This window comes from Erythrolamprus reginae, chromosome 1, assembly GCF_031021105.1.
Source record: "Erythrolamprus reginae isolate rEryReg1 chromosome 1, rEryReg1.hap1, whole genome shotgun sequence".
Taxonomy (NCBI): domain Eukaryota; kingdom Metazoa; phylum Chordata; class Lepidosauria; order Squamata; family Dipsadidae; genus Erythrolamprus; species Erythrolamprus reginae.
Window position 1 is genome coordinate 18,370,159 of NC_091950.1, and position 13,048 is coordinate 18,383,206.

Consider the following 13,048-nt stretch of genomic DNA (forward strand, 5'->3'; position numbering starts at 1 on the left):
AGGGTGGGGGCAATGCCTTCCATAAAGCCTTAAAAACGCACCTCTGCCGACAGGCTTCGGGTCACTGAATTTTAACATCTATCCCGCCCTATGATTGAATTAGCAATGTATGTTTGGATGAAACGTGGAGGATTGGTTTTCTTAAATGAATTGAATTGTTTTAGAATACGACTCTTGCTAGATTTGCGCACCTGATTTTAGATTGAGGTTTTTTAGTATTTTAAATGTTAGATTCCCTGCATGTTTTGTATTTGCTCTGTTGTAAGTCTCAGGAGAAGGGCAGCATAGAAATCTAATAAATAAAAATAAATAAAATAACACACACATCCAAACCCTGTTATTTAGCTAGTGTCAAGGTTCCCAGTAATAACTCCAGCTGGATAATGACAAGTCTGTATGAACCGAACTCCGAAACCACCAAGGGCCTCATCACACTTACAAAGTTTGGCACCATATGGGAACAAGGTCAAAGAGGCTAAAACCCAGCAGTAGCAGCAGCAAACAAAACACTTTCCCAGCTCACCTTTGGGTTCATCTATGAGACACACTCTCTTGGATGCTGGGATCAAGCCCACTTTCAGGGATTTGCTACTGATTCTCTTGCGCCGAAAGGGGATGCTGTGCGGGGGCCCCTGTGCCGACGGCTCTGAAAGGCCACTTGCGGCTGTGCTGCTGGACTGTTCTCCGTCTTCAGCCATCTTTGAATGCTCCGCGTTCATCGCCCCCTCTTCCAACATGGCTTCTTCCGACCCCTCGGCTGGCTCTGTAGCTTCCTCCTCTTCATCTCCCTCTTCAGCTTGGGAAGCTTCTTCCTCCTCCTCCTCCTCTTCTTCCTCTTCCTCTTCTTCTTCCTCCTCCTCCTCCAGGTTTCCCCATTCGCTTTCCTTTGGTTTGGACCTTTCACCAGGTTCCTGCTCACCACTGAAGCTGATAGAGGGGCATAATTCGTGGACTTTCATGCGATAAAACTTGAAGGCCGGGCACTCTGGATCCTGCAGAAATCTGGGATGGGTGGGGTGGGTTATACCATCAAACATCCCAATCAAATCATGTCAAGGCTGGAATTAAGATGTCAATTTAGAACGATCTTATTTGTTATTACAAGTTCATTCCTCTTTTCCTCCAAGAAAAATGGAACGAACAGGGAGGGAGAAGAAGGCAGACAAAGCAACCTTCTTCCTCATAGAATTTTCTTCCTAAAACAGGGATGTTGGCTCTTCTTTGACTTGTGGACTTCAACTCCCAGAATTCCTGATCCAATCACGCTAGTTAGAAACATAGAAACATAGAAGTCTGACGGCAGAAAAAGACCTCATGGTCCATCTAGTCTGCCCTTATACTATTTCCTGTATTTTATCTTAGGATGGATATATGTTGATCCCAGGCATGTTTCAATTCAGTTACTGTGGATTTATCTACCACGTCTGCTGGAAGTTTGTTCCAAGGATCTACTACTCTTTCAGTCAAATAATATTTTCTCATGTTGCTTTTGATCTTTCCCCCAACTAACTTCAGATTGTGTCCCCTTGTTCTTGTGTGAGACAAAATTCAGTAAGTGACTCTTTCCAATTCTCTGTTTCTGGAAAATGGGGAAAGTTCAGGAATTCTGGGAGTTGAAGTCCACATGTCATAGAAGAGCCAATGTTCCCTACTCCTGTCCTAAAAGAACGGTAAGTTAGGCTTGATCAAACGTGCTGAATCTGCACTTTGCAGGTATAGGAGGCCCTCGATTCCAATCTGCAGCCCGCAGATGGGGTGAGAACCATGCCGGCAAATTTCAGCAAAATGGGTCTACTGCAAACTCTTGCTCTGTCTACACCAAACTGACCAGCGTTGCAAAGAATCGTTAGAGCCCTCTCCCTCGAGTGAATTATGACCAGACCTTTTAAAAATGGGTGCCCTCACATCAGAGCGAATTGGTACTTATTACTTTTGTCTGGCAGATAGGAAGCAACGGTGGCACAGTGCTTAGGATGCAGTGTTGCAGGCTAACTCTGCCCACTGCCAGAAGTTCAATCTTGACCGGCTCAAGCTTGACTCAGCCTTCCATCCTTCTGAGGTTGGTAAAAAGGGGGCCCAGATTGTTGGGGGCAGATAGGCTGACTCTGTAAACTGCTTAGACAGGGCTGCAAAGCACTGCAAAGCACTGCGAAGCAGTATACAAGTCTCAATGCTTGTTGCTATACTGTGGCAGCAATACGACTGATCAGCAAATTAAATTCCACCTCTAGGTTGATCAAATAAGAAGTGATTCTAGGCAAACGACTTGTTTTCCACCTCATTTCCCCCCTCCCAGTCTGAAAAATGAGACAGTAGCAGGGGTGGAATGCTCTCGGTTCGCTCGTGCCTGTCGGTCATTGAAGAGCCAATCGCAAAGGCAGGGTGAGGCCCCGCCCATCTGCCCGGACATTGCCATTTGGATTCTTTTACCCTCTGAGTGCGCAAAGATTGTGCACAGAGTGTAAAAGAACCCAAATCGGTCTCCGGATGCAATTCAAGGTGTTGGTTATCACCTGTAAAGCCCTATGTGGCTCAGAGCCAGACTACTTACGGGACCACCTTCTGCCTCTTACCTCTCAACGGCCAATAAGAGCCCACAGGGCTGGCCTTCTCCGGGTCCCATCCGCCAAACAATGTCGGTTGGCGGGGCTGCGGGGAAGGGCCTTCTCTGTGGCGGCTCTGACCCTGTGGAATCAATTGGCTACAGAGATCTGTACGATCCCCAATCTACCGGTATTCCAGAAAGCCATTAAAACCTGGATTTTCCAGCAGGCTTGGGACTAGGAATGATTGAGTGTATGCACAGATTTTTGGGCTATTTATGTATTTTAAATGCCACTAGCTGTTTTTTGGGGGAGTAGGGTATAATTTTTTTTATTTTTCTCCACCATACAATAAAACATACATAGATAAAAAACACAACATTAATGCCTAAGAATCACAATATATACCATTTCCTTCTCAAATAATATAAAACATTTTAAGAAGCATCGTAAATTTTATTTTCCATTTAAGCAATCTTATCCTCATTTCTCCAGTCTTTAAACTAACTTAATGTGAAAACATTAATAGCAATCAAAAACTAATATTTCAATGTCTATTCGTCTATATATGAAATTTCCATATCTGCTAACATCATAAAATTCCCTAGCTCCAACATTTGAAATATATAGCAAAACACATTAGCCATTATTTAATTAAACATCTTCAATCTGTGTTATATTGTTATCTAGTGCTACCACCATTTCCTTTTTTTGTCATCTGGGTCTTTACCCAGCTAATCTCTCATATATCACTTCAAAAATATTTTTTAAATTTTAACTATTTACTTTACTTTAATTTCCATCCATTCAAAAGACTTTCCTCAAATTTTATAATACTCAAAATCTTTATCCTTAAGTTTAAAAGTAAATCCATTCATTTCAGCACAATCTAAAATCTTATAAACTATTTCTCTTTCATTTGATATCTTATTCAATTTCCAATTTTGTGCATATACTATTCTAGCTGCTGTCACAATGTGTACAATTAGGTATGCTTCTTCTTTATTAAAATTATCTGGTAAGATGTCCAGAAGAAATATCTCAGGTTTTAATTCAATAGTCCTTTTCAATATCTTCTGTATCCAATGTTGAATTTCTCTCCAGTATTTTTGAGCTTCCGTGCAAGTCCACCACATATGATAAAAAGAGCCCGGTACCTGGTTGCATTTCCAACATTTCATCGACTTATTCTTTAACATTTTTGCTAACCTCTCTGGCGACATGTGCAATCTATAAAACATCTTATACACATTTTCTTTAAATGCTGTTGACATTGTCATTTCATAGTTTCTCTCCCATAGTTGCTACCACCTATCTATATCTAGTGTATATCCTATATTCTTCATCCATTTTATCATTGTTCCTTTGACTTGTTCAAATTCTAACTCAATGGACAACAAGTAACTATAAAAAAAATTTTTAATCAGGTTTTCATCTGGGCCAAATAGAATTTTATCCAATTTTGTTTTCCCATTAGCTGCTTTTATTGTTGTTATATTTCTATACTGTTTTCATTTGTTGTGATTATTGTAAGCCACACAGCATCCTTCTGGAGTTGGGCGGCATATAAATACCACTAACTAACTAACTAACTAACTAATTAACTATCTAAATAAATAAATAAATGGCGGCATACGGGTGGGCGGAGCCTCGCCCTGCCTTCGTGACAAGCAAGACTGGGGGGGGGGAGGGAAGGAATAAACAACAAAGAACTCACGCCAGGTCTGGATTATCGGCAATGTTATCAATGCTGAACTGCTCGATTTCCGGCCCAACCTCAGCAACAAATTCAGCCAGCTTCTGAGCGGTTACCATGACTTTAGGGTCCACTGAAAGGCAAGATAAAGAAACCAATCAGGAAAGTGTTACATGTACATTTTTATTTATGTATTTATTTCAACTTCTATGCCGTCCAATCCAGAAGCACACAGGGCAGTATAAATTACAAAAAACAATAAAAGGAAGTCAAATATAAAATCTAAAGTATAAAATCTTAATTAAAAGCCATAATAAAATAACCCGTCAACATGCAACATGGCATTCATACAAATTGGCCATGATAGTTGTTGTTGTTATTATTATTAATAATTAGATTTCTATGCCGCCCCTCTCCATAGACTTGGGGCGGCTCACAGCAATAATAAAAACAATGTACAATAACAAATCTATCCCCTGCTCGTTGCGAGGGTTCCGTTCCAGGACCCCCCGCAACGAGCGGGTTTTCGCGAAGTAGCGCTGCGGAAGTAAAAACACCATCTGCGCATGTGCAGACGGTGTTTTTACTCCCACAGCGCTAGCGAGGAGCCGAAGATTGGGGGGGGGGGGGGCGCGGCTGTTTGCCGCCGGCATGGAGGGCTTCCTAGCAGCCCCCCAAACCCGGGTTGGGGGTCCGGGGGGCGCTGGCTCTCGCCGCTTTCGAGCTGAATCCGGGAGCGCTCCCGGACTCAGCTGGAAAGCGCCGAGAACGAAAGGCAAGGAACGGCTTTTCCACGCCGTTCATTCTCGCCGCTTTCGAGCTGAATCCGGGAGCGAACTCGCTCCCGGACTCAGCTGGAAAGCGCCGAGAACGAAAGGCGTGGAACGGCTTTTCCACGCCGTTCATTCTCGCCGCTTTCGAGCTGAATCCGGGAGCGAACTCACTCCCGGACTCAGCTGGAAAGCGCCGAGAACGAAGGGCGTGGAACGGCTTTTCCACGCCGTTCATTCTCGCCGCTTTCGAGCTGAATCCGGGAGCGAACTCGCTCCCGGACTCAGCTGGAAAGCGCCGAGAACGAAAGGCGTGGAACGGCTTTTCCACGCCGTTCATTCTCGCCGCTTTCGAGCTGAATCCGGGAGCGAACTCGCTCCCGGACTCAGCTGGAAAGCGCCGAGAACGAAAGGCGTGGAACGGCTTTTCCACGCTGTTCATTCTCGTCGCTTTCGAGCTGAATCCGGGAGCGAACTCGCTCCCGGACTCAGCTGGAAAGCGCCGAGAACGAAAGGCGTGGAACGGCTTTTCCACGCCGTTCATTCTCGCCGCTTTCGAGCTGAATCCGGGAGCGAACTCGCTCCCGGACTCAGCTGGAAAGCGCCGAGAACGAAAAGCGCCGAGAATGAACGGCGTGGGCGGGCGAAGGGCGGGCGGCAGCGAGGAGTTTGCGTGGGCGGTGGGGAAACTCCTCGCTGACGCCAGCAAGAGGGGGAAGACTCAGGGAAGCCGCCCAGCAGCTGATCTCCCGGTTGCCATCTACGCATGCGTGCCCACGGGCACGCATGCGTAGATGGTATTTTGACTTCCGGGTTGAAAAATAGCGAAGTACCCTGTTTGCAATGGTTGGGGACGCAATAAACGGGGGATCACTGTATTTAAAAATATCTAATAACCCTTTCTTTAAAAGCAATACATACACACAAACATACCATGCATAAACTATATAGGCCTGGGGGAGATGTTTCAATTCCCCCATGCCTGACGGCAGAGGTGGGTTTTAAGGAGTTTGAGAAAGGCAAGGAGGGTGGGGGCAATCATAATCTCTGGGGGAGCTGGTTCCAGAGGGTCTGGGCCGCCACAGAGAAGGCTCTTCCCCTGGGTCCCGCCAGACGACATTGTTTAGTTGACGGGACCTGGAGAAGGCCAACTCTGTGGGACCTAACTGGTCGCTGGGATTCGTGCGGCAGAAGGTAGTCCCGGAGATATTCTGGTCCGATGCCATGAAGGTCATAACCAACACTTTGAATTGTGACCGGAAACTGATCGGCAACCAATGCAGACTGCGGAGTGTTGGTGTAACATGGGCATACCTAGGGAAGCCCATGATTGCTCTCACAGCTGCATTCTGCACGATCTCGAACACTTTTCAAAGGTATCCCCATGTAGAGAGTGTTAAAGTAGTCGAGCCTTGAGGTGATGAGGGCATGAGTGACTGTGAGCAGTGAGTCCCGATCCAAATAGGGCCACAACTGGTGCACCAGGCGAACCTGGGCAAACGCCCCCCTCGCTACAGCTAAAAGATGGTTCTCTAATGTGAGCTGTGGATCGAGGACGCCCAAGTTGCGGACCCTCTCTGAGGGGGGTCAATAATTCCCCCCCCCAGGGTTATGGACGGACAGATAGAATTGTCCCTGGGAGGCAAAACCCACAGCCACTCCGTCTTATCAGGGTTGAGTTTGAGCCTGTTGACACCCATCCAGACCCTAACAGCCTCCAGGCACTGGCCCATCACTTCCACTGCTTCGTTATTATTATTTATTAGATTTGTATGCCACCTCTGGACATAGGGTGGAGATGTACAACTGGGTATCATCTGCATACTGATGATACCTCACCCCATGCCCTTGGATGATCTCGCCCAGCGGTTTCATGTAGATATTAAATAGTTAAAGAGTCATGGCCCCCAGGCCTGCCAGCAAAGCCAGGTCTTCATGGCTTTACAAAAAGCCAATAGGGTGGGAGCAGTGCGGACTTTGAGGGGGAGTTGATTCCATAGAGCCATAAAACATGTAGAGTCACTGTCAATACAGTCTTATTTGGAATGCCAGCGAAAGGAAAAATGAATAAATCACATTCATCTGTTTTTCATCATTGCTCCCTGATATAAATTGCCGAAATCTCGCTCGTGCATGCATCCTCATGTGAGATTGGCTTCCGACATATGCGCAAAAGCCGAATCTCGCACCGATGTGCCCACCTGCCCGCTGGAGCTGCATTTGAGGAGCCGGGGTGGCGCAGCAGGTAGAGTGCTGTACTGCAGGCCACTGAAGCTGACTGTAGATCTGAAGGTCAGCGATTCAAATCTCATCACCGGCTCAAGGTTGACTCAGCCTTCCACCCTTCCGAGGTGGGTAAAATGAGGACCCGGATTGTAGGGGCAATATCCTGGCTCTGTTAAAAAGTGCTATTGCTAACATGTTGTAAGCCGCCCTGAGTCTAAGGAGAAGGGCGGCATAAAAATGGAATAAATAAATAAATAAAATTTGCAGCTTCATTTTCGCTACCGGGACATCATCCCCCACCGTTCTGGTAGCAACCCAATACTGCTGGCAACTACACATAACCCTGAGACCCCAGGTTGTGTCATTCTGCACTAGACGGGGGCAAAAAAAAATCACTTAAATCAGTGCTTTCTCTATCGTGGCTGCTTGAAGATGTGCGGACTTCAAATCCCAGCATTCTTTGCTGAATTCTGGGGAACTCTGGGATTTGAAATGCACACGTCTCCGAGCGCCCCAAGGTTGAGAGACGTTGGCTGAAATTGTGAGCCGCCCCGAGTCTTGTGAGCCGCCCCGAGTCTTCGGCATACAAATCTAATAAATTATTATTATTATATCAGTACAACACAGCAAACGAGATCACTATGCTGGATTTCGTATTTCATCACGTTGGGCGCTTCCCAAGCACCTAGGACTGCGTGATGTAGCGGCAAATTATGTTTGCCGATCCCAGTAAAGCTTTTGCAATTGACAGATGGAGATTTTGTCAATTCCGATGGTTTTCAAATGTCCACTTAGATCCTTTGGTACTGCACCCAGCGTGCCAAGTACCACTGGGACCACTTTCATGGGCTCATGCCAGAGTAGTTGCAGCTCGATTTTTAGATCTTCATATTTCACTAATTTCTCTAGCTGCTTCTCCTCAATTCTGCTGTCTCCTGGGATTGCGATGTCAAAATTATATTATTATTATTATTATTATTATTATTATTATTATTATTATTACTAAATTATTATTAATTGTTTGGGGCGTTCCTTTTAAGAGCACTGCTCCTCTTTGGTTTCACCTACCGTCAGGGAATTGGCTCATCAAAGACGGGGAATTTTCGGAAAACCCCATGGAGTCGGCTTGTCTTGAAGTTTCTTCTAGGGACAGCATCTCTTCCTGATCACAGTCGGATTTGTCACTCTCAGGACTGGACATCAGTGCGCGTGTTGCTTGCGGCTTCAGCACCAACCTAGCGGATAAGAGCGTCTGGGTCCCCGTTGTGGATCGCTTGGCTCTCCTGGCCCTCGCAGCCCTTTGCAGGATCCCCGGCCTTCCCCTCTGGAAGAGTTTCTTCTTGATCCGTGCCACTTTCCTCCTGTACAAAAGGATCTTCACGGCTTCTGAGATCTGCGGCTCGGAGGCCTTCTTGTCTTTGGCTTCTTCCTTGGCCGCAGCCACCAGCCTCTCCTTCTGCTCCAGCTTCAGCTTGTAGTACTTGTGTTCGAGGCTTTCCTCGTCAAGAAGAAACCTGTTTTTATGAGGCGAGGGAAAAATAATCAACTAAAGCAGCAAACTCTTATCCAAATTATTATTATTATTATTATTATTATTATTAATATTATTATTTATTAGATTTGTATGCCGCCCCTCTCCGAAGACTCAGGGCGGCTAACAACAATATACAATGTAAACAAATCTAATATTAAAAATAATCTAAAAAACCCCAATTTAAAGAACCAATCATACATACAAGCATACCATGTATAAATTCTATAAGCCTAGGGGGAAGGGAAATTTCAATTCCCCCATGCCTGACGACAGAGGTGGGTTTTAAGGAGCTTGCAAAAGGCAAGGAGGGTGGGGGCAACTCTGATATCTGGGGGGAGCTGGTTCCAGAGGGTCGGGGCCGCCACAGAGAAGGCTCTTCTCCTGGGTCCCGCCAAACGACATTGCTTAGTCGACGGGACCCGGAGAAGGCCAACTCTGTGGGACCTAACCAGTCGCTGGGATTCGTGCAGCAGAAGCCGGTCCCAGAGATATTCTGGTCCGATGCCATGAAGGGCTTTATAGGTCATAAACCAACACTTTGAATTGTGACCGGAAACTGATCGGCAACCAATGCAGACTGCGGAGTGTTGGTGTAACATGGGCATACCTTGGGAAGCCCATGATTGCTCTCGCAGCTGCATTCTGCACGATCTGAAGTTTCCGAACACTTTTCAAAGGTAGCCCCATGTAGAGAGCATTACAGTAGTCGAGCCTCGAGGTGATGAGGGCATGAGTGACTGTGAGCAGTGAGTCCCGGTCCAAGTAGGGCCGCAACTGGTGCACCAGGCGAACCTGGGCAAACGCCCCCCTCGCCACAGCTGAAAGATGTTTCTCTAATGTGAGCTGTGGATCGGAGGACACCCAAGTTGCGGACCCTCTCTGAGCGGGTCAATAACTCCCCCCCCAGGGTAATGGATGGACAGATGGAATTGTCCTTGGGAGGCAAAACCCACAGCCACTCCGTCTTATCCGGGTTGAGTTTGAGTCTGTTGACACCCATCCAGACCCCAACAGCCTCCAGACACCGGCACATCACTTCCACTGCTTCGTTGACTGGACATGGGGTGGAGATGTATAACTGGGTATCATCTGCGTACTGATGATACCTCACCCCATGCCCTTGAATGATCTCACCCAGCAGTTTCATCTACACCTCCCCTGACCTTTGGCTTCTCCTTTCTGCCCCCTTCCCCTTCCTGTCCCTCCTGTTGCAAACACTTTTCCTTATCGCTCTCCTGCAGCCCCCACCTCTCACCTGTCTCACAAAGGCTCATCTAACAATAACACTTAGACTTATATACCACTTCAGGGTGCTTCACAGCCCTCTCTAAGCGGATTAGAGAGTCATCCCATTGCCTCCCAAACAATCTTCGAGTCCTTATTTTACCCCCCTTAGAAGGATGGAAGGCTGAGTCAGCCTTGAGCTGGTCAGAATCGCACTACTGGCAGAGAACAGTGAGTTAGCTTTGCAATACTGCATTGTAATCACTGCGCCACCACAGGTTTTTTGTCTAAGGCAGGGGCGTCAAACTCAAGGCCTGTGGACCGGATCCATGGGGCCGGCCTGAAAACAGCAAAGGACCAGCCTGCTCCCTGATATAAATTGCCAAAATTTCACTTGTGCATGCATCCTCATGTGAGATTGGCTTCCGACACATGTGCAGAAGCCGAATCTTGCACCGATGTGCCAGCGAAAATAGGACGCAGGGAGAGAAGGGAGGGAGAGCCAGGGAGAATGGAAGGGAGGGAGGGAGGAAGAAGGGAGGGAGGGAGGAAGATGAGGGTGAAAGGAAGGAAGAGGTTTGATGGGAGAGAAGGAAGGGAAGAAAGGAGGGAGGGAGATATGAGGGAGGGAGGGTCTCAGGAAAGTCCTGCATTAGCACTTGGCCACCACAGGTGCCCCTAACACAAGTCCCGTGTCATGGCTACGCCACGCCCGGCCATGTCCATCCCCCAGCCCTCCGAGGTCAAACACAACCCTAATGCGGCCCTCAATGAAATTGAATTTGATACCCCTGATCTAAGGGGAGAGGCCTCATAATCAAGCATGGACTCCTGTGACCATCTCAAAACTGTGGAGTCATTCAATAGCGCCCTGCAGCTCTTGTTCGGTCTCATGTCCCTCATCTTCCTCTTAGCAATGCCCCATAACTTCTCTATGTGGTTCAGGTCAGGCAAGTTTGATGGCCAATCAAGCACAGTAATCCCATGGTCATTGAACCAGATTTTGGCAGTGTGGGCAGGTGACAAGTCCTGGTGGAAAAATGAAGTCAGCATCCCCATAAAGCTCGTTTGCGGAAGGTAGCATGAAGTACTCCAAAATCTCCTGGTAGACGGCTGTATTGATCCCTGGATTTAATGAAGTCCAGTGGACCAACACCATCAGATGACATGGCACCCCAAATCAACACAGACTGTGGAAACTTCACACTGGACTTGAAGCATCTTGCTGTGTGTGCCTCTCCATTCTTCCTTCATACTCTGGGTCCTTGGCTTCCAAATGAGACGAAAAAAGTGTCCACAGTCTGTATTGATGAGCTGTACCCCACAATTATGACAAATCACGGCTGGAACGATCTTGCCTGACATGTAATGTGCCTCTCTCATATACTACGTTTCACCTTTTAAGTTGCATTATTGAAATAAATCAACTTTTGCACGATATTCTAATGTTTCAAGTTTAACTTGTATGTACTTTACATCCTAAAATTCCCCAGTCAACAGGTTAAAAATCATGCCTTATGGCAGGGGTCTGCAACCTTGGCAGCTTTACGACTTGTGGACTTCACTTCCCAGAATTCCTCAGCCAGCATGCGCTGGCTGAGGAATTCTGGGAGGTGAAGTCCACAAGTCGTAAAGCTGCCAAGGTTGCAGACCCCTGCCTTAGGGGGTTCTAAGGTTCCAGCTCTATGTATTTGCTTATTTAAGCACACTCACCTATCAGTGGGGTCCTGAACCGAACAGGGCATCTTAAACCAGTCATTTATTTTCTAACTTACCTTGTAGAATATCACAGTGTTTCCCAACCTTTTTTGAGTCGCGGCACATTATTCATATTTTCAAAATCCTGGGGAACACTGAAACGGGGGGCGCGGGGGGGCTAAAGAAAAGTTTGGACAAAAAAAATATCTCTTCCTCCATTTCACTCTATTTCTCCCTCCCTCTTTCTCTCTCTTCCTTCCTTCCCTTCTTTCTCTCTCTCCATCCCTTTCTTTCTTCCTTTCTTTTTTGCTCTCTTTCTCTCTCCCTCCTTCCCTCCCTCTATGTCTTTCTCTCTCCCTTGCTCTCTCTCTGCCTCTCTTGCTATCTCTTTCATTCTCTCTCTTTCTCTCTCTTTCTCTGTCTCTCTTGCTATGTCTCTTTCTTTCTCTCTCTCTCTTTCTCTCTCTCTCTCTCTGTCTCTCTTGCTATCTCTTTCTCTCTCTCTCTTTCTCTGTTTCTCTTGCTATCTCTTTCTTTCTCTCTCTCTCTGTCTCTCTTCTCTTGCTATCTCTCTTTCTCTCTCTCTATCTTTCTCTCTTTCTCTGTCTCTCTCTCTCTCTCTCTCTTGCTATCTCTTTCTTTCTTTTTTTCTCTCTCTCTTGCTATGTCTCTCTTTCTCTCTCTCTCGGGCGGGGGGGGTGCAGGGGGGCTAAAGAAAAGTTTGGACAAAAATATCTCTTCCTCCATTTCACTCTATTTCTCCCTCCCTCTTTCCTCCCTCCCTCTTTCCATTGTATCTCTCCCTCCCTCTTTCCTTTCTCTCCCTCCCTCTTTCCTCCCTCCCTCATTCCTTTCTATCTCTTTCCTTTCTATCTCTCCCTCCCTCTTTCCATTGTATCTCTCCCTCCCTCTTTCCTCCCTCCCTCTTTCCTTTCTATCTCTCCCTCCCTCTTTCCATTGTATCTCTCCCTCCCTCTTTCCTCCCTCCCTCTTTCCTTTCTATCTCTCCCTCCCTCTTTACTTTCTATCTCTCCCTCCCTCTTTCCTCCCTCCCTCTTTCCTTTCCATCTCTTTTCTTTCTATCTCTCCCTCCCTTTCCATTGTATCTCTCCCTCCCTCTTTCCTCCCTCCCTCTTTCCTTTCTATCTCTCCCTCCCTCTTTCCATTGTATCTCTCCCTCCCTCTTTCCATTGTATCTCTCCCTCCCTCTTTCCTCCCTCCCTCTTTCCTTTCTATCTCTCCCTCCCTCTTTCCTTTCTATCTCTTTCCTTTCTATCTCTCCCTCCCTCTTTCCATTGTATCTCTCCCTCCCTCTTTCCTCCCTCCCTCTTTCCTTTCTATCTCTCCCTCCCTCTTT

At 46.8% G+C, this 13,048-nt stretch overlaps 1 protein-coding gene across 5 annotated transcripts in view; it reads right to left on the bottom strand.

Moving 5' to 3' along the window:
- Window positions 1-13,048, bottom strand: part of SUGP2 (SURP and G-patch domain containing 2) — a 62,008-nt gene that overhangs the window by 27,585 nt on the left and 21,375 nt on the right. For all 5 annotated transcript variants that reach the window (XM_070746076.1, XM_070746057.1, XM_070746067.1 and 2 more), the window contains exons 5-7: window positions 8,304-8,749; window positions 4,261-4,372; window positions 524-1,002 (exon numbers count right to left, since the gene is read on the bottom strand). In XM_070746076.1, coding sequence (XP_070602177.1) covers window positions 524-1,002; window positions 4,261-4,372; window positions 8,304-8,749 — 1,037 coding nt within the window. The remainder of the gene's footprint in view (window positions 1-523; window positions 1,003-4,260; window positions 4,373-8,303; window positions 8,750-13,048) is intronic.